General features: G+C 40.5%; 1 protein-coding gene across 1 annotated transcript; it reads left to right on the top strand.

Annotated features, from left to right (window-relative positions):
• Positions 1-266: 266 nt before the first annotated feature.
• LOC105444059 (cilia- and flagella-associated protein 251-like) lies at positions 267-27251 on the top strand. The gene is made up of 3 exons (XM_030991055.1): positions 267-705; positions 2624-2785; positions 27217-27251. The coding sequence occupies exons 1-3, from the start codon at positions 267-269 to the stop codon at positions 27249-27251; spliced, it is 636 nt and encodes a 211-aa protein (XP_030846915.1).

Raw genomic sequence — 27251 nt, 5'->3', positions numbered from 1 at the left:
TTTTGCATCAAAATTATGATTTATATTAATAGATCATGCATGGCCATTTTCAGACAGTCTGAGCTCAGGCAGAAAAAAACTATACGAGAACTGCTATATTGGGTCATAATGATTTTGAAAGACAATGTCCGGATCTTTTTTTTTTTAAAGTATACGAGCAATTATATCTAAAAAGTTGTAAGGGATCCGAGCCTTGTTCGACTGAATTCACATAAATCCTGTGATTTCGTTTAATCGGACTGGACTTTTTTCTTTCTCCAGACAACATGATGCTAGTTCTTGCGGTGGAAGAGGCCGAACTGGCCGCTTTAGAGGCCATACAGGATGTCGTTGTAGGAGCGGTGGAAGAGGAGGAAGGAGCGGTGGAAGAGGAGATAGGAGTGGTGGTGGACGAGGTGGAGATGGAGATTGAGGTTCAACGCATGGAAGAGGTGGAGGAGGAGGCAGCATGGGAAGAGGACGAGGAGGAGGAGTGGCACCTACATTGGAGCGCAGAGGACGACACCGAGGAGGAGAGGGAAGAGGAGCCGAGGGGAGATTATGGAGCAGAGGAAGGGGTGGCGAGGGAGGACGAGGAGGAGGAGTGGCACCTCCACTGGAGTGCTTCGGAGGACACTGAGGAGGAGGAGAGGGAAGAGGAGGAGCCGAGGGCAGAGGAAGGGGTGGCGAGGGAGGACGAGGAGGAGGAGTGGCACCTCCATTGGAGTGCGTCGGAGGACACTGAGGAGGAGGAGAGGGAAGAGGAGGAGCCGAGGGGAGAGGAAGGGGTAGAGGGAGGGGTGGCGGTGGGGGAACAGGTGTAGAGTATGGGGTAGAGGGAGGGGTGGCGGTGGGGGAACAGGGATAGAGTATGGGGTAGAGGGAGGGGTGGCGGTGGGGGAACAGGGGTAGAGTATGGGGTAGAGGGAGGGGTGGCGGTGGGGGAACAGGTGTAGAGTATGGGGTAGAGGGAGGGTGGCGGTGGGGGAACAGGGGTAGAGTATGGGGTAGAGGGAGGGGTGGTGGTGGGGGAACAGGGGTAGTTATACATTTATTTTACCCATGTGAGCAATATGTTTTGTTTTATTTTGTCTTTACTTTTGTTATTTTGTATTCATGTTATCCACAGTATTATTGCTGTCATAGCAATCATTGCTTCATTATTACTATTATTACTTTTGTTCATATGATTTATTCATGAGAGACAATAGACACAATAATGACAAAGTTTCATCCCACTCAGTTGAGCTTTAAAGGTAAACCACAGTGTGTGACTGGTCTCGCCGTGGTATAGTGGTTCAGTGTCTCAGCTTCAATCGGGAGGTTGAAAAATTGTATCCTAGCCTGGCTCTACAGTCCTTTGGCAAGATGTTTAAATATAACCACAATGTTCGTTGAGTCAAATGATTGTCTGCGTCATGGTATAGTGGTTCAATCAATGAATTACAATTAAGCAGTTGAGGGATCAAAACCCAGCCTGGCATGAATACCGTTTGGCAAATTATTTAATCTGCATATTGTCATTCTTCATCCAGGTGTAGATTGACATTATTGTCCAATTGATTTAAAACACTGTGGTTTACCTTTAAAATGGGGGTAGCTACTGGCTATCTAGATCTTCATTTAGATATTCTGGAACACAAAGTGTGAAAACCCAATGTTAAAGGACTGCAACAAGTCGCTCAAAAATTTCAGTCAATGCCGATGTTGGCTTTTTTGTTGGCATTTTCGTTTTGCTTTTACTACCCACAATTAGCCGGCTCATGTATTTTTATTTTTAATAAAATAATAAATTAACCGTCACCATATTTTTTTTAAAGTGGAGCTGAATTGGTATGAATGTATTGGCTAAATTTCACACATTTTGGGGTCTAAAATTACCTTTATAGCAATTTTAGATTCTAAAGGGCACTATAAATGTCATAGATAAGAATAAGAGCAATAACCATGCACTTTGAAGGCATTTGCGGTCTGAAAACAGAACTCAACTATCCCTTTAAACGATTTTGAAAATTTAAAAAAGAAAATCTATTAATGGGGTATATAATTTCATTTTCCTCCAACGTGGATGAAATTTTCTCCATCAAATACGCTAAGCTATTTTGCCCCAAACCCTCCAACAAACTTTTCTCCAAAATGCATTAACATATTATAACAGAATAACTTTAAAGGCCTAACCTATTTATAAATTAAAAATTAGCAAAATAATATAGTTTTCAAAGACTCGAGGAGAAGAAATCTTATGACAAAATATTCTAAATAGAAAGAAAAAAATATATATATATAGCTTAAGAAAAGAAATCACAGATAGCATTAGCCCACTCGTGCAAATGCATTTGACAAAGGGAATCTACAGCCTGCCCCCAGTGCAAAATGTACGTCAGTTTTTAATCAACAAAAATAGTTTTGCCTTGCCCCTTCCCACAAATCCTTATATGAAATCCTTCAAGACCATAATAAAAATCACATAAAAGGTTATACAAAGTTTTGGTATGGGGTCATGAATTTGGTTCAAATGAACATATTGGGCGTAAAGCGGGGTGTTAAGATCACGTAATCTCACACTGACTTCACCTTATCCACTCACCTTCATCCATTGGTCAGCTGGTTTAACTTCTTTCTTTTCTTGCTCCCAACCTCCAAGGGGAGTCTCCAGCCATTTCATGTGAAGATGGTGCAGAAGGGAATCTGTGTTTGGAGCCATCAACTGTTCTCCTGGATCCTGCTTGTCACTTGATCTGTGATGACCCAAACATCAGGTTTCGACACTGGATGGATGAGAAGCAGATTTCATTGGATCATGGTGGTAAGAAAGTCATGTGTAGCATTTGCTTCTCATTTTAAGGGTGTTTTAGGGCTGGGCCAAATACAGAATACCCCATTTTAGGGGGGGGGGATATTTCGATCCGATTTGCATTTCTTTGGCAGTGTTTGCATCATGCTAACCTTCGTTGGCTGTTCAAATTAAAAAAGATAAAAACGAAGGAAAACATGAGAGGAAGCGGGTATTCTATATGTAGGTAGATAAGAATTTTGAATAAGCACTCTCCTTAATTTTTAAAATTCCTGTTACTGTCCTTTTCCGTATATATTCCATTCCTTTGGGATTTTAGGATTCCAGTCATAAAGCGATATTAAGGGTTTATTAGGTTACTAGCTTTATATGCCTCTTGCCCAACTGCATTGCACGTTTGACACACATATAAGTTAATGTAAAGATATTTCTTCGAGGAAAAGGTACATGAGTAACGCCTGACCGGCTGGCTGAGTTTAGCTTTGTATCAAGACTATCCCTTTCAGAGGCCTATTGGTATTATGCCTTGCTGGAGATAGTGACTTACGAATAATGCGGCTTCGGTTGTTATATAGGAATTGTCTTTCGTATATTTACTTTTAATTTTAAGATCCATGATCTTTGACATATTGATATTCTTCGTAATTTCAGGTTTTCTATTTTTTCTGTAAGTAGTCAAGGTGCTCGATCGTTTATGTAGTTAATTTCTGTCTGGGAGATGTTCGCCTACCGGCACCCGGCCCAATCAAGTGGTCTGTCACCCATTATTATAGGGCTACCATATATAGGTTTTCCTGGAAAACATAACCCCAGAAATTTCATATATTTATTGAATATTTGTGGAAAGTTTCATTTGATATATATATATATTGATAGATAAGTTAGTATTTCGCATGATGTTTAGATGTCCTTTTTCTCTGGTGTTTGTTATTGGGTCTTGAACGGTATGTCTATGGTACGCCCGATCAGGGACTCTTTTATTGACTTTTGAGTTTTTTGTATTTTTTACAATATGTAAGGCTTTGCAAAAGAATTTAAGGTAGGTAATGCTTGTATGTGAGATGGTGGGCTGTAAATGACGAACCTACCGGGCCATACCCCTTAAATAAATTGTAGGTGATCAGCAAGCCTAGCCAGTTGCTATTTTTAAAATATTTTCTATGGTTTCCCTGACACTAACGCGTGGTAACTACATTTTGTTTGTAATACATAGTTGAAGCTTGTACCTTCCTTTATTATAATTAATGGTAAGGATCTGGTGTGATGTGAATAATAATAAGCCTATATTAACGGCACGCCCTATCATTTGCCATTTTTGTTTTTATACGTTGAGCGTGGCTCAGTCATGTACTCGATTCCCTTTTATTCTTTTTTTCTGTAAGGCTCATTAGAACTTAATGTAGTAAGATACTAGCTGGGGACTGGGAGACGGTGTCCTATGAAAACTGGGCCTACCGGGCCACGCCCTTTAGACTGTAGGTGAACAGCACGCCCAGTCAGTATCTCTCTATTTCTTCTCTTATAATATGCAGAGCTTAGCTCTGTAAGAAGCTTCCCTTTTGACCCTTCTTTTTCTGTAAGGCTAATTAGGGTAGTTAATTACTGGCTGGGAGACGTTATTTAGTGAATAACGAGCCTACCGGGCCCCGTCCCATTAACTTTAGGTGAAAGGCAGACCCAGTCAGTTGCTTTGTTTATACTTTTATTTATGTAGACCTTTGTTCTGTCAGAAACTTAATTATTTTTAGATGTTGTAAGGCTAACTGAAATATAGGATAGTATTACTGGCTGGGATACGGTATCATGTGAATAATGAGCCTACCGGGCCCCGCCCCATAAACTGTATGCGAACGGCACGCCAAGTCAGTAGCTTTTTTCTTTTCTACTCTCATTTATTTAGAGCTTTGCTCTGTAAGAAACTTATTTTTTCTTCTTTTTCTGTGAAGCGAATTAGAAGTTAGTGTAGATAACTCTTAGCTGGGAGACGGTGACCTGTGAATAATAAGCCTATCGGGCCCCGCCCCTTCAACAGTAGCCTGAACGGCACGCCCAGACAGTTGCTTTAATATATGTATATGTATATATGTATATATATATATATATATATATATATATATATATATACATATATATATAATGTAGAGCTTTGCTCTGTCAGAAACTTAATTATTTTTGTTCTTGTTAAGCTAACTAGAATGGAGTGTAGTTTTATTACTGGCTGGCAGACAGTGACATGTGAATAATAATCCTACCGGGCCCGCCCCTTAAACTGAAGGTGGACAGCACGCCCAGGCAGTAGCTTTTTTTCTTTTCGTCTGTCTTATATGCAGAGCCTTGTTCTGTAAGAAACTTAAATTTTCTTCTTTTTCTGTAGGGCTATTTAAAGTTTAACGTAGTTAACTCTTAGTTGGGAGACGGTGACCTGTGAACAATAAGACTACCGGGCCACGCCCTTTAAACTGTAGTTGCTTTTTTTATTTTTAATTATGTAGAGTTTCGTTCTGTCGGGAACTCAATTATTTTTGGGGGTTAAGGCTAACTAGAATATCGGGTAGTTAATCATTTGATGGGAGGCGATGTCCTGTGAAGAATGAGCCTACCGGGCTCCGCCCCTTAAACTATAGGAGAACAGCGCACCCAGTCACATGCTATTTTGGTGATGAGGTTAGTTTCATCAGGTACTGATTGTTCACAAAATATTCGAAAGGCTCACCAGAATTTACTTTAGTTATTTTTTAGTCTGGCCAATTTTGAGTACTTCTTGTCTCACAATTGTTACTGTAATGCCGTAGACAGTACAGCCAGCGACGTACAGGGTGATGAACAGTTGTAGATGCCTTGAGAGTTATGGGAGATCAGGTTAGATGATACATGGGCTAGCTGTAGTAGTAAGTAGGGTATAACCTGTCTTACTAGAGTACCTGTGAATGATGTTCTAGCTGGTCTTGTACCTTAAATTGCTGGAGAACGGTGCAGCAAGATCAGGCATTTTGTTCCTTCTTTCTTTTCCTTCATTGTTTTCCTTCTTTTTTCTCTCGGTAGGGCTTGTTCGTAGTTTAAGGTGCTTGCTATGTGTCATCATGCCATTCTCTTCATGCTCGTGACAGATCAACGGCTCGCCCAATCAGATGCTTTGTTTTATTTATTCATATGTAGTTTTTTTCTATCAGAAACTTATTTATGTTTTCTTCTTGTAAGGCTAGCTAGAATATAGGGTAGTTAATTACTGGCTGAGAGACGGTGACCTGTGAATAATGATCCTACCGGTCCCCGCCCCCTAAACTATAGGTGAACAGCGCACCCAGTCACATGCTATTTTGGTGATAAGGTTAGTTTCATCAGGTACTGATTGTTCACAAAATAATCGAAAGGCTCACCAGAATTTACTTTAGTTATTTTTTAGTCTGGCCAATTTTGAGTACTTCTTGTCTCACAATTGTTACTGTAATGCCGTAGACAGTACAGCCAGCGACGTGCAGGGTGATGAACAGTTGTAGATGCCTTGAGAGTTATGGGAGATCAGGTTAGATGATACATAGGCTAGCTGTAGTAGTAAGTAGGGTATAACCTGTCTAACTAGAGCACCTGTGAATGATGTTCTAGCTGGTCTTGAACCTTAAATTGCTGGAGAACGGTGCAGCAAGATCAGGCATTTTGTTCCTTCTTTCTTTTCCTTCATTGTTTTCCTTCTTTTTTCTCTCGGTAGGGCTTGTTCGTAGTTTAAGGTGCTTGCTATGTGTCATCATGCCATTCTCTTCATGCTCGTGACAGCTCAACAGAAACTTAATTATTTTTTGTTCTTGTAAGGCTAACTAGAATATAGGGTAGTTAATTACTGGCTGAGAGACGGTGACCTGTGAGTAATGATCCTAACGGGCCCCGCCCCTTAAACTGTAGGTGAATAGCACGTCCAGGCAGTGGCTTTATTTTCTTCTCTCGTGTATGCAGAGCCTTGTTCTGTAAGAAACTTAATTTGTCTTCTTTTTCTGTAGGGCTTATTAAATGTTAGAGTAGTTAACTCTTAGTTGGGAGACGGTGACCTGTGAACCATGAGCCTACCGGGCCCCGCCCCTTAAACTGTAGGTGAATAGCACGTCCAGGCAGTAGCTATTTTGGTGAACAGGTTAGTTTCATCAGGTACTGATTGTTCACAAAATAATCGAAAGGCTCACCAGATTTACTTTAGTAATTTTTTAGTCTGGCCAATTTTGAGTACTTCTTGTCTCACAATATTGTTACTGTAATGCCGTAGACAGTACAGCCAGCGACGTGCAGGGTGGTGAACAGTTGTAGATGCCTTGAGAGTTATGGGAGATCAGGTTAGGTGATACATGGGCTAGCTGTAGTAGTAAGTAGGGTATAACCTGTCTTACTAGAGCACCTGTGAATGATGTTCTAGCTGGTCTTGTACCTTAAATTGCTGGAGAACGGTGCAGCAAGATCAGGCATTTTGTTCCTTCTTTCTTTTCCTTCATTGTTTTCCTTCTTTTTTCTCTCGGTAGGGCTTGTTTGTAGTTTAAGGTGCTTGCTATGTGTCATCATGCCATTCTCTTCATGCTCGTGACAGATCAACGGCTCGCCCAATCAGATGCTTTGGTTTATTTATTCATGTGTAGTTTTGTTGTATCAGAAACTTAATTATTTTTTGTTCTTGTAAGGCTAACTAGAATATAGGGTAGTTAATTACTGGCTGAGAGACGGTGACATGTGAATAATGATCCTAACGGGCCCCGCCCTTAAACTGTAGGTGAATAGCACGCCCAGGCAGTAGCTTTATATTTTTTTCATCTCTCATGTATGCAGAGCCTTGTTCTGTAATAAGATACTTAATTTTTCTTCTTTTTCTGTAGGGCTAATTAAATGTTAGAGTAGTTAACTCTTAGTTGGAAGACGGTGACCTGTGAACAATGAGCCTACCTGGCCCGCCCCCTAAACTATAGGCGAAAAGCGTACCCAGTCACTTGCTATTTTGGTGAAGAGGTTAGTTTCGTCAGGTACTGATTGGTCACAAAATAATCGAAAGGCTCATCAGAATTTACTTTAGTTATTTTTTAGTCTGGCCAATTTTGAGTACTTCTTGTCTCACAATATTGTTACTGTAATGCCGTAGACAGTACAGCCAGCGACGTGCAGGGTGGTGAACAGTTGTAGATGCCTTGAGAGTTATGGGAGATCAGGTTAGATGATACATGGGCTAGCTGTAGTAGTAAGTAGGGTATAACCTGTCTTACTAGAGCACCTGTGAATGATGTTCTAGCTGGTCTTGTACCTTAAATTGCTGGAGAACGGTGCAGCAAGATCAGGCATTTTGTTCCTTCTTTCTTTTCCTTCATTTTTTTCCTTCTTTTTCTCTCGGTAGGGCTTGTTCGTAGTTTAAGGTGCTTGCTATGTGTCATCATGCCATTCTCTTCATGCTTGTAAAAGCTCAAAAGAAACTTAATTATTTTTTGTTCTTGTAAGGCTAACTAGAATATAGGGTAGTTAATTACTGGCTGAGAGACGGTGTCCTGTGAAGAATGAGCCTACCGGTCCCCGCCCCTTAAACTGTAGGTGAATAGCACGCCCAGGCAGTAGCTTTATTTATTTTCCTCTCTCATGTATGCAGAGCCTTGTTCTGTAAGAAACTTAATTTGTCTTCTTTTTCTGTAGGGCTAATTAAATGTTAGAGTAGTTAACTCTTAGTTGGGAGACGGTGACCTGTGAACCATGAGCCTACCGGGCCCCGCCCCTTAAACTGTAGGTGAATAACACGCCCAGGCAGTAGCTTTATTTATTTCCTCTCTCATGTATGCAGAGCCTTGTTCTGTAAGAAACTTAATTTGTCTTCTTTTTCTGTAGGGCTAATTAAATGTTAGAGTAGTTAACTCTTAGTTGGGAGACGGTGACCTGTGAACAATGAGCCTACCGGGCCCCGCAACTTAAACTGTAGTTGCTTTTTTAAATTTTATTTATGTAGACTTTTTTTCTGTCAGAAACTTAATTATGTTTCTATTGCTGTAAGGCTAACTAGAATATAGGGTAGTTAATCATTTGATGGGAGGCGTTGTCCTATGAAGAATGAGCCTACCGGGCCCCGCCCCTTAAACTATAGGTGAACAGCGCACCCAGTCACTTGCTATTTTGGTGAACAGGTTAGTTTTGTAAGGTACTGATTGTTCACAAAATAATCGAAAGGCTCACAAGAATTTACTTTAGTTATTTTTTAGTCTGGCCAATTTTGAGTACTTCTTGTCTCACAATTGTTACTGTAATGCCGTAGACAGTACAGCCAGCGACGTGCAGGGTGATGAACAGTTGTAGATGCCTTGAGAGTTATGGGAGATCAGGTTAGATGATACATGGGCTAGCTGTAGTAGTAAGTAGGGTATAACCTGTCTTACTAGAGCACCTGTGAATGATGTTCTAGCTGGTCTTGTACCTTAAATTGCTGGAGAACGGTGCAGCAAGATCAGGCATTTTGTTCCTTCTTTCTTTTCCTTCATTTTTTTCCTTCTTTTTCTCTCGGTAGGGCTTGTTCGTAGTTTAAGGTGCTTGCTATGTGTCATCATGCCATTCTCTTCATGCTTGTAAAAGCTCAAAAGAAACTTAATTATTTTTTGTTCTTGTAAGGCTAACTAGAATATAGGGTAGTTAATTACTGGCTGAGAGACGGTGTCCTGTGAAGAATGAGCCTACCGGTCCCCGCCCCTTAAACTGTAGGTGAATAGCACGCCCAGGCAGTAGCTTTATTTATTTTCCTCTCTCATGTATGCAGAGCCTTGTTCTGTAAGAAACTTAATTTGTCTTCTTTTTCTGTAGGGCTAATTAAATGTTAGAGTAGTTAACTCTTAGTTGGGAGACGGTGACCTGTGAACCATGAGCCTACCGGGCCCCGCCCCTTAAACTGTAGGTGAATAACACGCCCAGGCAGTAGCTTTATTTATTTCCTCTCTCATGTATGCAGAGCCTTGTTCTGTAAGAAACTTAATTTGTCTTCTTTTTCTGTAGGGCTAATTAAATGTTAGAGTAGTTAACTCTTAGTTGGGAGACGGTGACCTGTGAACAATGAGCCTACCGGGCCCCGCAACTTAAACTGTAGTTGCTTTTTTAAATTTTATTTATGTAGACTTTTTTTCTGTCAGAAACTTAATTATGTTTCTATTGCTGTAAGGCTAACTAGAATATAGGGTAGTTAATCATTTGATGGGAGGCGTTGTCCTATGAAGAATGAGCCTACCGGGCCCCGCCCCTTAAACTATAGGTGAACAGCGCACCCAGTCACTTGCTATTTTGGTGAACAGGTTAGTTTTGTAAGGTACTGATTGTTCACAAAATAATCGAAAGGCTCACAAGAATTTACTTTAGTTATTTTTTAGTCTGGCCAATTTTGAGTACTTCTTGTCTCACAATTGTTACTGTAATGCCGTAGACAGTACAGCCAGCGACGTGCAGGGTGATGAACAGTTGTAGATGCCTTGAGAGTTATGGGAGATCAGGTTAGATGATACATGGGCTAGCTGTAGTAGTAAGTAGGGTATAACCTGTCTTACTAGAGCACCTGTGAATGATGTTCTAGCTGGTCTTGTACCTTAAATTGCTGGAGAACGGTGCAGCAAGATCAGGCATTTTGTTCCTTCTTTCTTTTCCTTCATTTTTTTCCTTCTTTTTCTCTCGGTAGGGCTTGTTCGTAGTTTAAGGTGCTTGCTATGTGTCATCATGCCATTCTCTTCATGCTTGTAAAAGCTCAAAAGAAACTTAATTATTTTTTGTTCTTGTAAGGCTAACTAGAATATAGGGTAGTTAATTACTGGCTGAGAGACGGTGTCCTGTGAAGAATGAGCCTACCGGTCCCCGCCCCTTAAACTGTAGGTGAATAGCACGCCCAGGCAGTAGCTTTATTTATTTTCCTCTCTCATGTATGCAGAGCCTTGTTCTGTAAGAAACTTAATTTGTCTTCTTTTTCTGTAGGGCTAATTAAATGTTAGAGTAGTTAACTCTTAGTTGGGAGACGGTGACCTGTGAACCATGAGCCTACCGGGCCCCGCCCCTTAAACTGTAGGTGAATAACACGCCCAGGCAGTAGCTTTATTTATTTCCTCTCTCATGTATGCAGAGCCTTGTTCTGTAAGAAACTTAATTTGTCTTCTTTTTCTGTAGGGCTAATTAAATGTTAGAGTAGTTAACTCTTAGTTGGGAGACGGTGACCTGTGAACAATGAGCCTACCGGGCCCCGCAACTTAAACTGTAGTTGCTTTTTTAAATTTTATTTATGTAGACTTTTTTTCTGTCAGAAACTTAATTATGTTTCTATTGCTGTAAGGCTAACTAGAATATAGGGTAGTTAATCATTTGATGGGAGGCGTTGTCCTATGAAGAATGAGCCTACCGGGCCCCGCCCCTTAAACTATAGGTGAACAGCGCACCCAGTCACTTGCTATTTTGGTGAACAGGTTAGTTTTGTAAGGTACTGATTGTTCACAAAATAATCGAAAGGCTCACCAGAATTTACTTTACTTATTTTTTAGTCTGGCCAATTTTGAGTACTTCTTGTCTCACAATTGTTACTGTAATGCCGTAGACAGTACAGCCAGCGACGTGCAGGGTGATGAACAGTTGTAGATGCCTTGAGAGTTATGGGAGATCAGGTTAGATGATACATGGGCTAGCTGTAGTAGTAAGTAGGGTATAACCTGTCTTACTAGAGCACCTGTGAATGATGTTCTAGCTGGTCTTGTACCTTAAATTGCTGGAGAACGGTGCAGCAAGATCAGGCATTTTGTTCCTTCTTTCTTTTCCTTCATTGTTTTCCTTCTTTTTTCTCTCGGTAGGGCTTGTTTGTAGTTTAAGGTGCTTGCTATGTGTCATCATGCCATTCTCTTCATGCTCGTGACAGATCAACGGCTCGCCCAATCAGATGCTTTGTTTTATTTAATCATGTGTAGTTTTGTTGTATCAGAAACTTAATTATTTTTTGTTCTTGTAAGGCTAACTAGAATATAGGGTAGTTAATTACTGGCTGAGAGACGGTGACATGTGAATAATGATCCTAACGGGCCCCGCCCCTTAAACTGTAGGTGAATAGCACGCCCAGGCAGTAGCTTTATATTTTTTTCCTCTCTCATGTATGCAGAGCCTTGTTCTGTAATAAGATACTTAATTTTTCTTCTTTTTCTGTAGGGCTAATTAAATGTTAGAGTAGTTAACTCTTAGTTGGAAGACGGTGACCTGTGAACAATGAGCCTACCGGGCCCCGCCCCCTAAACTATAGGCGAAAAGCGTACCCAGTCACTTGCTATTTTGGTGAAGAGGTTAGTTTCGTCAGGTAGTGATTGTTCACAAAATAATCGAAAGGCTCACCAGAATTTACTTTAGTTATTTTTTAGTCTGGCCAATTTTGAGTACTTCTTGTCTCACAATATTGTTACTGTAATGCCGTAGACAGTACAGCCAGCGACGTGCAGGGTGATGAACAGTTGTAGATGCCTTGAGAGTTATGGGAGATCAGGTTAGATGATACATGGGCTAGCTGTAGTAGTAAGTAGGGTATAACCTGTCTTACTAGAGCACCTGTGAATGATGTTCTAGCTGGTCTTGTACCTTAAATTGCTGGAGAACGGTGCAGCAAGATCAGGCATTTTGTTCCTTCTTTCTTTTCCTTCATTGTTTTCCTTCTTTTTTCTCTCGGTAGGGCTTGTTCGTAGTTTAAGGTGCTTGTTATGTGTCATCATGCCATTCTCTTCATGCTCGTAAAAGCTCAACGGAAACTTAATTATTTTTTGTTCTTGTAAGGCTAACTAGAATATAGGGTAGTTAATTACTGGCTGAGAGACGGTGTCCTGTGAAGAATGAGCCTACCGGTCCCCGCCCCTTAAACTGTAGGTGAATAGCACGCCCAGGCAGTAGCTTTATTTATTTTCCTCTCTCATGTATGCAGAGCCTTGTTCTGTAAGAAACTTAATTTGTCTTCTTTTTCTGTAAGGCTAATTAAATGTTAGAGTAGTTAACTCTTAGTTGGGAGACGGTGACCTGTGAACCATGAGCCTACCGGGCCCCGCCCCTTAAACTGTAGGTGAATAGCACGCCCAGGCAGTAGCTTTATTTATTTTCCTCTCTCATGTATGCAGAGCCTTGTTCTGTAAGAAACTTAATTTGTCTTCATTTTCTGTAGGGCTAATTAAATGTTAGAGTAGTTAACTCTTAGTTGGGAGACGGTGACCTGTGAACAATGAGCCTACCGGGCCCCGCAACTTAAACTGTAGTTGCTTTTTAAAATTTTATTTATGTAGAGTTTTTTTCTGTCAGAAACTTAATTATGTTTCTATTGCTGTAAGGCTAACTAGAATATAGGGTAGTTAATCATTTGATGGGAGGCGTTGTACTATGAAGAATGAGCCTACCGGGCCCCGCCCCTTAAACTATAGGTGAACAGCGCACCCAGGCACTTGCTATTTTGGTGAAGAGGTTAGTTTCATCAGGTAGTGATTGTTCACAAAATAATCGAAAGGCTCACCAGAATTTACTTTAGTTATTTTTTAGTCTGGCCAATTTTGAGTACTTCTTGTCTCACAATTGTTACTGTAATGCCGTAGACAGTACAGCCAGCGACGAGCAGGGTGATGAACAGTTGTAGATGCCTTGAGAGTTATGGGAGATCAGGTTAGATGATACATGGGCTAGCTGTAGTACTAGTAGTAAGTAGGGTATAACCTGTCTTACTAGAGCACCTGTGAATGATGTTCTAGCTGGTCTTGTACCTTAAATTGCTGGAGAACGGTGCAGCAAGATCAGGCATTTTGTTTCTTCTGTCTTTTCCTTCATTGTTTTCCTTCTTTTTTCTCTCGGTAGGGCTTTTTCGTAGTTTAAGGTGCTTGCTATGTGTCATCATGCCATTCTCTTCATGCTTGTGACAGATCAACGGCTCGCCCAATCAGTGGCTTTGTTTCATTTATTCATGTGGCGTTTTGTTTTATCAGAAACTTAATTTGTTTTCTTTTTCTGTAGGGCTAATTAAATGTTAGAGTAGTTAACTCTTAGTTGGAAGACGGTGACCTGTGAACAATGAGCCTACCTGGCCCCGCCCCCTAAACTATAGGCGAAAAGCGTACCCAGTCACTTGCTATTTTGGTGAAGAGGTTAGTTTCGTCAGGTACTGATTGGTCACAAAATAATCGAAAGGCTCATCAGAATTTACTTTAGTTATTTTTTAGTCTGGCCAATTTTGAGTACTTCTTGTCTCACAATATTGTTACTGTAATGCCGTAGACAGTACAGCCAGCGACGTGCAGGGTGGTGAACAGTTGTAGATGCCTTGAGAGTTATGGGAGATCAGGTTAGATGATACATGGGCTAGCTGTAGTAGTAAGTAGGGTATAACCTGTCTTACTAGAGCACCTGTGAATGATGTTCTAGCTGGTCTTGTACCTTAAATTGCTGGAGAACGGTGCAGCAAGATCAGGCATTTTGTTCCTTCTTTCTTTTCCTTCATTTTTTTCCTTCTTTTTCTCTCGGTAGGGCTTGTTCGTAGTTTAAGGTGCTTGCTATGTGTCATCATGCCATTCTCTTCATGCTTGTAAAAGCTCAAAAGAAACTTAATTATTTTTTGTTCTTGTAAGGCTAACTAGAATATAGGGTAGTTAATTACTGGCTGAGAGACGGTGTCCTGTGAAGAATGAGCCTACCGGTCCCCGCCCCTTAAACTGTAGGTGAATAGCACGCCCAGGCAGTAGCTTTATTTATTTTCCTCTCTCATGTATGCAGAGCCTTGTTCTGTAAGAAACTTAATTTGTCTTCTTTTTCTGTAGGGCTAATTAAATGTTAGAGTAGTTAACTCTTAGTTGGGAGACGGTGACCTGTGAACCATGAGCCTACCGGGCCCCGCCCCTTAAACTGTAGGTGAATAACACGCCCAGGCAGTAGCTTTATTTATTTCCTCTCTCATGTATGCAGAGCCTTGTTCTGTAAGAAACTTAATTTGTCTTCTTTTTCTGTAGGGCTAATTAAATGTTAGAGTAGTTAACTCTTAGTTGGGAGACGGTGACCTGTGAACAATGAGCCTACCGGGCCCCGCAACTTAAACTGTAGTTGCTTTTTTAAATTTTATTTATGTAGACTTTTTTTCTGTCAGAAACTTAATTATGTTTCTATTGCTGTAAGGCTAACTAGAATATAGGGTAGTTAATCATTTGATGGGAGGCGTTGTCCTATGAAGAATGAGCCTACCGGGCCCCGCCCCTTAAACTATAGGTGAACAGCGCACCCAGTCACTTGCTATTTTGGTGAACAGGTTAGTTTTGTAAGGTACTGATTGTTCACAAAATAATCGAAAGGCTCACAAGAATTTACTTTAGTTATTTTTTAGTCTGGCCAATTTTGAGTACTTCTTGTCTCACAATTGTTACTGTAATGCCGTAGACAGTACAGCCAGCGACGTGCAGGGTGATGAACAGTTGTAGATGCCTTGAGAGTTATGGGAGATCAGGTTAGATGATACATGGGCTAGCTGTAGTAGTAAGTAGGGTATAACCTGTCTTACTAGAGCACCTGTGAATGATGTTCTAGCTGGTCTTGTACCTTAAATTGCTGGAGAACGGTGCAGCAAGATCAGGCATTTTGTTCCTTCTTTCTTTTCCTTCATTTTTTTCCTTCTTTTTCTCTCGGTAGGGCTTGTTCGTAGTTTAAGGTGCTTGCTATGTGTCATCATGCCATTCTCTTCATGCTTGTAAAAGCTCAAAAGAAACTTAATTATTTTTTGTTCTTGTAAGGCTAACTAGAATATAGGGTAGTTAATTACTGGCTGAGAGACGGTGTCCTGTGAAGAATGAGCCTACCGGTCCCCGCCCCTTAAACTGTAGGTGAATAGCACGCCCAGGCAGTAGCTTTATTTATTTTCCTCTCTCATGTATGCAGAGCCTTGTTCTGTAAGAAACTTAATTTGTCTTCTTTTTCTGTAGGGCTAATTAAATGTTAGAGTAGTTAACTCTTAGTTGGGAGACGGTGACCTGTGAACCATGAGCCTACCGGGCCCCGCCCCTTAAACTGTAGGTGAATAACACGCCCAGGCAGTAGCTTTATTTATTTCCTCTCTCATGTATGCAGAGCCTTGTTCTGTAAGAAACTTAATTTGTCTTCTTTTTCTGTAGGGCTAATTAAATGTTAGAGTAGTTAACTCTTAGTTGGGAGACGGTGACCTGTGAACAATGAGCCTACCGGGCCCCGCAACTTAAACTGTAGTTGCTTTTTTAAATTTTATTTATGTAGACTTTTTTTCTGTCAGAAACTTAATTATGTTTCTATTGCTGTAAGGCTAACTAGAATATAGGGTAGTTAATCATTTGATGGGAGGCGTTGTCCTATGAAGAATGAGCCTACCGGGCCCCGCCCCTTAAACTATAGGTGAACAGCGCACCCAGTCACTTGCTATTTTGGTGAACAGGTTAGTTTTGTAAGGTACTGATTGTTCACAAAATAATCGAAAGGCTCACAAGAATTTACTTTAGTTATTTTTTAGTCTGGCCAATTTTGAGTACTTCTTGTCTCACAATTGTTACTGTAATGCCGTAGACAGTACAGCCAGCGACGTGCAGGGTGATGAACAGTTGTAGATGCCTTGAGAGTTATGGGAGATCAGGTTAGATGATACATGGGCTAGCTGTAGTAGTAAGTAGGGTATAACCTGTCTTACTAGAGCACCTGTGAATGATGTTCTAGCTGGTCTTGTACCTTAAATTGCTGGAGAACGGTGCAGCAAGATCAGGCATTTTGTTCCTTCTTTCTTTTCCTTCATTTTTTTCCTTCTTTTTCTCTCGGTAGGGCTTGTTCGTAGTTTAAGGTGCTTGCTATGTGTCATCATGCCATTCTCTTCATGCTTGTAAAAGCTCAAAAGAAACTTAATTATTTTTTGTTCTTGTAAGGCTAACTAGAATATAGGGTAGTTAATTACTGGCTGAGAGACGGTGTCCTGTGAAGAATGAGCCTACCGGTCCCCGCCCCTTAAACTGTAGGTGAATAGCACGCCCAGGCAGTAGCTTTATTTATTTTCCTCTCTCATGTATGCAGAGCCTTGTTCTGTAAGAAACTTAATTTGTCTTCTTTTTCTGTAGGGCTAATTAAATGTTAGAGTAGTTAACTCTTAGTTGGGAGACGGTGACCTGTGAACCATGAGCCTACCGGGCCCCGCCCCTTAAACTGTAGGTGAATAACACGCCCAGGCAGTAGCTTTATTTATTTCCTCTCTCATGTATGCAGAGCCTTGTTCTGTAAGAAACTTAATTTGTCTTCTTTTTCTGTAGGGCTAATTAAATGTTAGAGTAGTTAACTCTTAGTTGGGAGACGGTGACCTGTGAACAATGAGCCTACCGGGCCCCGCAACTTAAACTGTAGTTGCTTTTTTAAATTTTATTTATGTAGACTTTTTTTCTGTCAGAAACTTAATTATGTTTCTATTGCTGTAAGGCTAACTAGAATATAGGGTAGTTAATCATTTGATGGGAGGCGTTGTCCTATGAAGAATGAGCCTACCGGGCCCCGCCCCTTAAACTATAGGTGAACAGCGCACCCAGTCACTTGCTATTTTGGTGAACAGGTTAGTTTTGTAAGGTACTGATTGTTCACAAAATAATCGAAAGGCTCACAAGAATTTACTTTAGTTATTTTTTAGTCTGGCCAATTTTGAGTACTTCTTGTCTCACAATTGTTACTGTAATGCCGTAGACAGTACAGCCAGCGACGTGCAGGGTGATGAACAGTTGTAGATGCCTTGAGAGTTATGGGAGATCAGGTTAGATGATACATGGGCTAGCTGTAGTAGTAAGTAGGGTATAACCTGTCTTACTAGAGCACCTGTGAATGATGTTCTAGCTGGTCTTGTACCTTAAATTGCTGGAGAACGGTGCAGCAAGATCAGGCATTTTGTTCCTTCTTTCTTTTCCTTCATTTTTTTCCTTCTTTTTCTCTCGGTAGGGCTTGTTCGTAGTTTAAGGTGCTTGCTATGTGTCATCATGCCATTCTCTTCATGCTTGTAAAAGCTCAAAAGAAACTTAATTATTTTTTGTTCTTGTAAGGCTAACTAGAATATAGGGTAGTTAATTACTGGCTGAGAGACGGTGTCCTGTGAAGAATGAGCCTACCGGTCCCCGCCCCTTAAACTGTAGGTGAATAGCACGCCCAGGCAGTAGCTTTATTTATTTTCCTCTCTCATGTATGCAGAGCCTTGTTCTGTAAGAAACTTAATTTGTCTTCTTTTTCTGTAGGGCTAATTAAATGTTAGAGTAGTTAACTCTTAGTTGGGAGACGGTGACCTGTGAACCATGAGCCTACCGGGCCCCGCCCCTTAAACTGTAGGTGAATAACACGCCCAGGCAGTAGCTTTATTTATTTCCTCTCTCATGTATGCAGAGCCTTGTTCTGTAAGAAACTTAATTTGTCTTCTTTTTCTGTAGGGCTAATTAAATGTTAGAGTAGTTAACTCTTAGTTGGGAGACGGTGACCTGTGAACAATGAGCCTACCGGGCCCCGCAACTTAAACTGTAGTTGCTTTTTTAAATTTTATTTATGTAGACTTTTTTTCTGTCAGAAACTTAATTATGTTTCTATTGCTGTAAGGCTAACTAGAATATAGGGTAGTTAATCATTTGATGGGAGGCGTTGTCCTATGAAGAATGAGCCTACCGGGCCCCGCCCCTTAAACTATAGGTGAACAGCGCACCCAGTCACTTGCTATTTTGGTGAACAGGTTAGTTTTGTAAGGTACTGATTGTTCACAAAATAATCGAAAGGCTCACCAGAATTTACTTTACTTATTTTTTAGTCTGGCCAATTTTGAGTACTTCTTGTCTCACAATTGTTACTGTAATGCCGTAGACAGTACAGCCAGCGACGTGCAGGGTGATGAACAGTTGTAGATGCCTTGAGAGTTATGGGAGATCAGGTTAGATGATACATGGGCTAGCTGTAGTAGTAAGTAGGGTATAACCTGTCTTACTAGAGCACCTGTGAATGATGTTCTAGCTGGTCTTGTACCTTAAATTGCTGGAGAACGGTGCAGCAAGATCAGGCATTTTGTTCCTTCTTTCTTTTCCTTCATTGTTTTCCTTCTTTTTTCTCTCGGTAGGGCTTGTTTGTAGTTTAAGGTGCTTGCTATGTGTCATCATGCCATTCTCTTCATGCTCGTGACAGATCAACGGCTCGCCCAATCAGATGCTTTGTTTTATTTAATCATGTGTAGTTTTGTTGTATCAGAAACTTAATTATTTTTTGTTCTTGTAAGGCTAACTAGAATATAGGGTAGTTAATTACTGGCTGAGAGACGGTGACATGTGAATAATGATCCTAACGGGCCCCGCCCCTTAAACTGTAGGTGAATAGCACGCCCAGGCAGTAGCTTTATATTTTTTTCCTCTCTCATGTATGCAGAGCCTTGTTCTGTAATAAGATACTTAATTTTTCTTCTTTTTCTGTAGGGCTAATTAAATGTTAGAGTAGTTAACTCTTAGTTGGAAGACGGTGACCTGTGAACAATGAGCCTACCGGGCCCCGCCCCCTAAACTATAGGCGAAAAGCGTACCCAGTCACTTGCTATTTTGGTGAAGAGGTTAGTTTCGTCAGGTAGTGATTGTTCACAAAATAATCGAAAGGCTCACCAGAATTTACTTTAGTTATTTTTTAGTCTGGCCAATTTTGAGTACTTCTTGTCTCACAATATTGTTACTGTAATGCCGTAGACAGTACAGCCAGCGACGTGCAGGGTGATGAACAGTTGTAGATGCCTTGAGAGTTATGGGAGATCAGGTTAGATGATACATGGGCTAGCTGTAGTAGTAAGTAGGGTATAACCTGTCTTACTAGAGCACCTGTGAATGATGTTCTAGCTGGTCTTGTACCTTAAATTGCTGGAGAACGGTGCAGCAAGATCAGGCATTTTGTTCCTTCTTTCTTTTCCTTCATTGTTTTCCTTCTTTTTTCTCTCGGTAGGGCTTGTTCGTAGTTTAAGGTGCTTGTTATGTGTCATCATGCCATTCTCTTCATGCTCGTAAAAGCTCAACGGAAACTTAATTATTTTTTGTTCTTGTAAGGCTAACTAGAATATAGGGTAGTTAATTACTGGCTGAGAGACGGTGTCCTGTGAAGAATGAGCCTACCGGTCCCCGCCCCTTAAACTGTAGGTGAATAGCACGCCCAGGCAGTAGCTTTATTTATTTTCCTCTCTCATGTATGCAGAGCCTTGTTCTGTAAGAAACTTAATTTGTCTTCTTTTTCTGTAAGGCTAATTAAATGTTAGAGTAGTTAACTCTTAGTTGGGAGACGGTGACCTGTGAACCATGAGCCTACCGGGCCCCGCCCCTTAAACTGTAGGTGAATAGCACGCCCAGGCAGTAGCTTTATTTATTTTCCTCTCTCATGTATGCAGAGCCTTGTTCTGTAAGAAACTTAATTTGTCTTCATTTTCTGTAGGGCTAATTAAATGTTAGAGTAGTTAACTCTTAGTTGGGAGACGGTGACCTGTGAACAATGAGCCTACCGGGCCCCGCAACTTAAACTGTAGTTGCTTTTTAAAATTTTATTTATGTAGAGTTTTTTTCTGTCAGAAACTTAATTATGTTTCTATTGCTGTAAGGCTAACTAGAATATAGGGTAGTTAATCATTTGATGGGAGGCGTTGTACTATGAAGAATGAGCCTACCGGGCCCCGCCCCTTAAACTATAGGTGAACAGCGCACCCAGGCACTTGCTATTTTGGTGAAGAGGTTAGTTTCATCAGGTAGTGATTGTTCACAAAATAATCGAAAGGCTCACCAGAATTTACTTTAGTTATTTTTTAGTCTGGCCAATTTTGAGTACTTCTTGTCTCACAATTGTTACTGTAATGCCGTAGACAGTACAGCCAGCGACGAGCAGGGTGATGAACAGTTGTAGATGCCTTGAGAGTTATGGGAGATCAGGTTAGATGATACATGGGCTAGCTGTAGTACTAGTAGTAAGTAGGGTATAACCTGTCTTACTAGAGCACCTGTGAATGATGTTCTAGCTGGTCTTGTACCTTAAATTGCTGGAGAACGGTGCAGCAAGATCAGGCATTTTGTTTCTTCTGTCTTTTCCTTCATTGTTTTCCTTCTTTTTTCTCTCGGTAGGGCTTTTTCGTAGTTTAAGGTGCTTGCTATGTGTCATCATGCCATTCTCTTCATGCTTGTGACAGATCAACGGCTCGCCCAATCAGTGGCTTTGTTTCATTTATTCATGTGGCGTTTTGTTTTATCAGAAACTTAATTTGTTTTCTTTTTCTGTAGGGCTAATTAAATGTTAGAGTAGTTAACTCTTAGTTGGGAGACGGTGACCTGTGAACAATGAGCCTTCTTCCTTCTTTTTTCTCTCGGTAGGGCTTGTTCGTAGTTTAAGGTGCTTGCTATGTGTCATCATGTCATTCTCTTCATGCTCGTAAAAGCTCAACGGAAACTTAATTATTTTTTGTTCTTGTAAGGCTAACGAGAATATAGGGTAGTTAATTACTGGCTGAGAGACGATGACCTGTGAACGATGAGCCTACCGGGCCCCGCCACTTAAACTGTAGTTGCTTTTTTTAAATTTTATTTATGTAAATTTTTTTTCTGTCAGAAACCTAATTATGTTTGTATTGCTGTAAGGCTAACTAGAATTTAGGGTAGTTAATCATTTGATGGGAGGCGGTGTCCTGTCAAGAATGAGCCTACCGGGCCCCGCCCCCTAAACTATAGGTGAACAGCGCACCCAGTCACATGCTATTTCGGTGAAGAAGTTAGTTTCATTAGGTACTGATTGTTCACAAAATAATCGAAAGGCTCACCAGAATTTACTTTAGTTATGTTTTAGTCTGGCCCATTTTGAGTACTTCTTGTCTAACAATTGTTACTGTAATGCCGTAGACAGTACAGCCAGCGACGTGCAGGGTGATGAACAGTTGTAGATGCCTTGAGAGTTATGGGAGATCAGGTTAGATGATACATGGGCTAGCTGTAGTAGTAAGTAGGGTATAACCTGTCTAACTAGAGCACCTGTGAATGATGTTCTAGCTGGTCTTGTACCTTAAATTGCTGGAGAACGGTGCAGCAAGATCAGGCATTTTGTTCCTTCTTTCTTTTCCTTCATTGTTTTCCTTCTTTTTTCTCTCGGTAGGGCTTGTTCGTAGTTTAAGGTGCTTGCTATGTGTCATCATGCCATTCTCTTCATGCTCGTGACAGCTCAACAGAAACTTAATTTTTTTTTGTTCTTGTAAGGCTTACTAGAATATAGGGTAGTTAATTACTGGCTGAGAGACGGTGACCTGTGAGTAATGATCCTAACGGGCCCCGCCCCTTAAACTGTAGGTGAATAGCACGTCCAGGCAGTAGCTTTATTTATTTCCCTCATGTATGCAGAGCCTTGTTCTGTAAGAAACTTAATTTGTCTTCTTTTTCTGTAGGGCTAATTAAATGTTAGAGTAGTTAACTCTTAGTTGGGATACGGTGACCTGTGAACGATGAGCCTACCGGGCCCCGCCCCTTAAACTGTAGGTGAATAGCACGTCCAGGCAGTAGCTTCATTTTATTTCCTCTCTCATGTATGCAGAGCCTTGTTCTGTAATAAGAAACTTAATTTGTCTTCTTTTTTTGTAGGGTTAATTTAATGTTAGAGTGGTTAACTCTTAGTTGGGATACGGTGACCTGTGAACGATGAGCCTACCGGGCCCCGCCCCTTAAACTGTAGGTGAATAGCACGTCCAGGCAGTAGCTTCATTTTATTTCCTCTCTCATGTATGCAGAGCCTTGTTCTGTAAGAAACTTAATTTGTCTTCTTTTTCTGTAGGGCTAATTAAATGTTAGAGTAGTTAACTCTTAGTTGGGATACGGTGACCTGTGAACGATGAGCCTACCGGGCCCCGCCCCTTAAACTGTAGGTGAATAGCACGTCCAGGCAGTAGCTTCATTTTATTTCCTCTCTCATGTATGCAGAGCCTTGTTCTGTAATAAGAAACTTAATTTGTCTTCTTTTTTTGTAGGGTTAATTTAATGTTAGAGTGGTTAACTCTTAGTTGGGAGACGGTGACCTGTGAACGATGAGCCTACCGGGTCCCGCCACTTAAACTGTAGTTGCTTTTTTTTAATTTTTTGAATTTACTTTAGTTATGTTTTAAGGCTAACTAGGCTTACTTTAGTTATGTTGTAAGGCTAACTAGGATATAGGGTAGTTAATTACTGGCTGAGAGACGGTGACCTGTGAGTAATGAGCCTACCGGTCCCCGCCCCTTAAACTGTAGGTGAATAGCACGCCCAGGCAGTAGCTTTATTTATTTCCCTCTCTCATGTATGCAGAGCCTTGTTCTGTAAGAAACTTATTTTGTTTTCTTTTTCTGTAGGGCTAATTAAATTTTAGATTAGTTAACTCTTAGTTGGGAGACGGTGACCTGTGAACAATGAGCCTACCGGGCCCCGCCCCTTAAACTGTATAGTTGCTTTTTTAATTTTATTTATGTAGAGTTTCGTTCTGTCAGGAACTTAATTATTTTTCTGAGGGGTTAAGGCTAACTAGAATATGGGGTAGTTAATCATTTGATGGGAGTCGGCGGTGTCCTGTGAACAATGAGCCTACCGGGCCCCGCCCTTTAAACTGTAGTTGTTTTTTTTTAATTTTATTTATGTAGAGTTTCGTTCTGTCAGGAACTTAATTAAGTTTGTATTGCTGTAAGGCTAACTAGAATATAGGGTAGTTTATCATTTGATGAGAGCCGGTGTCCTGTGAAGAATGAGCCTACCTGGCCCCGCCCCTTAAACTCTAGGTGAACAGTGCACCCAGTCACTTGCTATTTGGGGGAAGAGGTTAGTTTTGTAAGGTACTGATTGTTCACAAAATAATCGAAAGGCTCACCGGAATTTAGTTTGTTAGTTTTTAGTCTGTAGAGGGGGGAGGGGGATTTGAATTTGGCCCCATCAAATTAAGGGGGACCAAGTCCCAAACACAGGTTTTCCTACAAACAGACACCAGAAATACAATGTCTGTATTGTTTGATAGTGCATATATTCAATGAGTATCCATATTGCATGCCATGTTCGTATTTTGCATGATTTCCGAATTTTATTCTCTGCAATCGGTCAGGAGGTTCGTTAGTGTAGATATATGTAGTTCCTGGCTGAGCGATGGTGAGCTGTGAATGACTAGCATACACGGCTCTCCCCTTAAACTATAGGTGAAAAAACAGCACGCTCAATTATATACACTGGTTTGTTTTTTTGTTTTTATTTTTGTTTTCTTTCTGTAGACCTTTGCATAGTTTTCCGTACATTCAATGACACTGCTGTCTTCACGTTTTTATTTTTTTGTGTGAACATAGTTTACCTATTATCATTTATATTTTGGGATGTAAGCCTTTTGAATGATTCACTTTATCACTGGAAATAGTCATAGTGCTCCATGGATTGCGTATACACCTCAGATATTATTGGCCCCTTCCATTCTGTTTGTAGAGGCATGCATTTCACAATGCCTGTCTTTGTCCCCTTCAGTATTACTCAAGTTCCATACCTTACGATGGCTTGGTACTGTAGGTTTCCAAACGTTTTGAAGTAATGTAATTCTTTTTATTGGGGGCGAGAAGAGGGAGGCGAGAGAGTGGTGGCGGAGGGAGAGGCGGTAGAGTGGCGGTGAGGGGCAGGGGAGAGGGGAAGGGGCGAGAGATGGGAATAGGGGAAGGGGAAGGAAGGGAGAGAGAGTGACGGGGGTATTTCCAGGGGGGGGGGCTATTGTACGGATCAGGCAGGAGAGCCCGTCTTATTTTTAGGTTATAGGGTATAATTTTTACAGCAGTAAATTCGGGACTAAAACGGGAAAGGGTTGCAAATGTTTTTACACATGACTTTCTTATCTCGGTGGTTCATTGAAATTTGCACCATCCATTCCGTGCCTAACCTTTTGTTTGAGTCTGATCAGTTATGGTGACAAGCATGATTCTGGAGTGCCGCTGGTGACTTCAAAAGCAGGTTTCCCTCTCTACCACTGGATCATGGAATGGCAGAGACAACCCTAGAGCCGGAGAACAAGCAGAGAACGATGTCAAATCCCGCTGCTGATGGTCATGTTTGTGAGCGTATGATCTATTGAAATAAAGATTTGTGAGGCAAGTGCTTGCTTAGTATGTGCACTGCTTACAGTGCTTATATTCGACAGGCATAGCTTCACAGGTCCTTGTTTCAGTCGTAGTCAATGTAGTCACTGTGATGGTCTTAGATCTAATATCCTGGTCCGATCATAGGGGAATGATTAGGGTTTTTGGTTTAATTGAGAAAAAATGGATACCCCCCCCCCCCCCCCCTACATCTGAATAAAACCTTCACACGTTGGGGCAGGCTGTGGCATTTCATTTAGCATTCAGACAAAGATTCAACCTGGGAATTAATTTCAGTAGATTTCGATTTTTTTTTTTTTTTTTTTAATTTTGTGAAAATGAGAATATAATTATAGACTATTTGTTTCCAATCAGTCATTTTATAAGGTATCCATTTTCATTATTTATATATATGTTGAACAAGTCAAAATGTATATAAATTCATTTCAGAATCATAAAGAAAAGAATCTTTGATAAATTATCAATATTCCGTTATAGACAAGAAAAACTAAATCATTTTGACTTATACGCTTTACGTGCGTTACATACCCCCTTTTTACACTTTTATTTGTTTTCAAAAACAAAAAAGTACATTGATAGGACCAAGAATTATTTTTTGAACATTTTGTATCTCTTATAAAACCTTTGATTTTTTATACAAGATGCTAGAATTCTTCATCGATTAATAATGGACGCAATATCAAAATTTCCGCAGATTCACGAATTCACTTAGCTCTGTCTAATAAGATACAGAACTGTGAAGCGTATTGCGCTTTGCGGCGTCATAAACGAACCGCCGCGGGTATCTGAACGAGGCTTTTAGTGCATGGTGTTAATTTTGCTTCTTCTGGCTAGAGAGAGCGGGAAGAGTCCTTGATAGAATACTCCTGAAACTCCTGATTCCCAATCTAGGGGCAGTTTACAGGCCTGGGAATGAAATGACACATATTGTCTTGTTTTCACACTTTGGTATCCAGTAGTTACCCCTCCTCCTCAAATCTCTACTAAAGATTAAAGATAAACTTGAGTTCTGGTTGTGCGATTGCATTGTGAAAGAAAAGGTGTGGAATGGATCAGAAAAGTTGATCATATAGCATGTAAGTAATGGTGTGTAATGCAAGGTTCTGGAGTCATCAAACTCATCATAAATTTGGCAGAGTCTTGGTAAAGTAACAATCACCTACACAGAAAGATTTATATGGGACAACACACATGGTGTCGGGGCTAGTACTACCCTGATTTCCTTATCTTTCTATGCTCATTACTCAGCTAGTATACATTTTCTTCCTAAATTGTTAGGCACATGACATTTATTTGTAATCTTGAAAATTCAGTGTAAGTTTCGTAAGATTCTGTGAGAATTCATTTTCTTTTTTTACCAGAACTCAAGTTTATCTTGAAAGGTCAAACATCTCTGTACATGGTTGCTTAGTCAGATATACGATACATTTGGGACTTTGCACTGGAAAACGTAATGATAATGGAGGCTTGTTTTTTTTGCAGGTCTTTCTGAAAGGCATTTTATCTTTCATGTTTGTTTCATATCAAGTCATATGGTTGCTTACTTCAAATACAAATGGTGATACGTGCTTGTTGCAATTAAGGCAAAAAATTCCTTTCAGGAAGTTAGCTTTCTAGCCAAAATGTTATTATATGTCTTTGGTCATATATCTAATTTTCAGTTTCCCATTTGTAAATGTTAAACTGCCACCCCCCCCCCAAAAAAAAGACATCCAAACGATAGAAACTTTTTCATATTATACATTATCATTGGAATGATACAAGTGGATGTACTCGTAATGGTAAAAAATGAGCAATACACATATATTTATTCTAAATACTTTTTTTTTCTGCAACCTTTGATAAAAGTGTATTTTTGCCCTAAAAAGAGTTCCTGGCTCAAGTAACAGAATTTATTTATACATCTTTGATTATGCCTTAAATATAGTGATTTTTTGGGCTGGCCACTTTAGCCATTAATTTTCAAGTTTGCACAACACACCTTATGTGACGAGAAATGCCATGGCTAAAATAGCACTAGTCTTGTGTTTTGAGATGGGATATATCACGTACATGGCTTCTCGATTAATCTATTCCTGTGATTTAGGCTTTCTTTGGGATGCAATATTATTGTGCACCAGTGACTGAAGTAGGCAACACGATGACGATATTCTAACATGAGATTTCTCTACCCCTCCCCCTCACTTTCTTAATCGGAGCTTCGCTGGTTCTTTCTCCCCCGGCTCAACCCTCTTGGATGTTGACCTCTGGTCATCCCCTTATTCGCACTGCATATCACTCTCATACATCCATAGGTTAGCAGGCTAAACATTTTTCTCTTCTTGTTCCCAACCTCCAGGGGGTCTCCTGCCATTTCATGTGAAGATGGTGTAG

The sequence above is a fragment of the Strongylocentrotus purpuratus genome, unplaced genomic scaffold (assembly GCF_000002235.5).
Source record: "Strongylocentrotus purpuratus isolate Spur 01 unplaced genomic scaffold, Spur_5.0 spur5_scaffold_2, whole genome shotgun sequence".
Taxonomy (NCBI): Eukaryota; Metazoa; Echinodermata; class Echinoidea; order Camarodonta; family Strongylocentrotidae; genus Strongylocentrotus; species Strongylocentrotus purpuratus.
The sequence above is the reverse complement of the archived record's forward strand: the minus strand, read 5'-3'. Positions and strand labels throughout refer to the sequence as shown.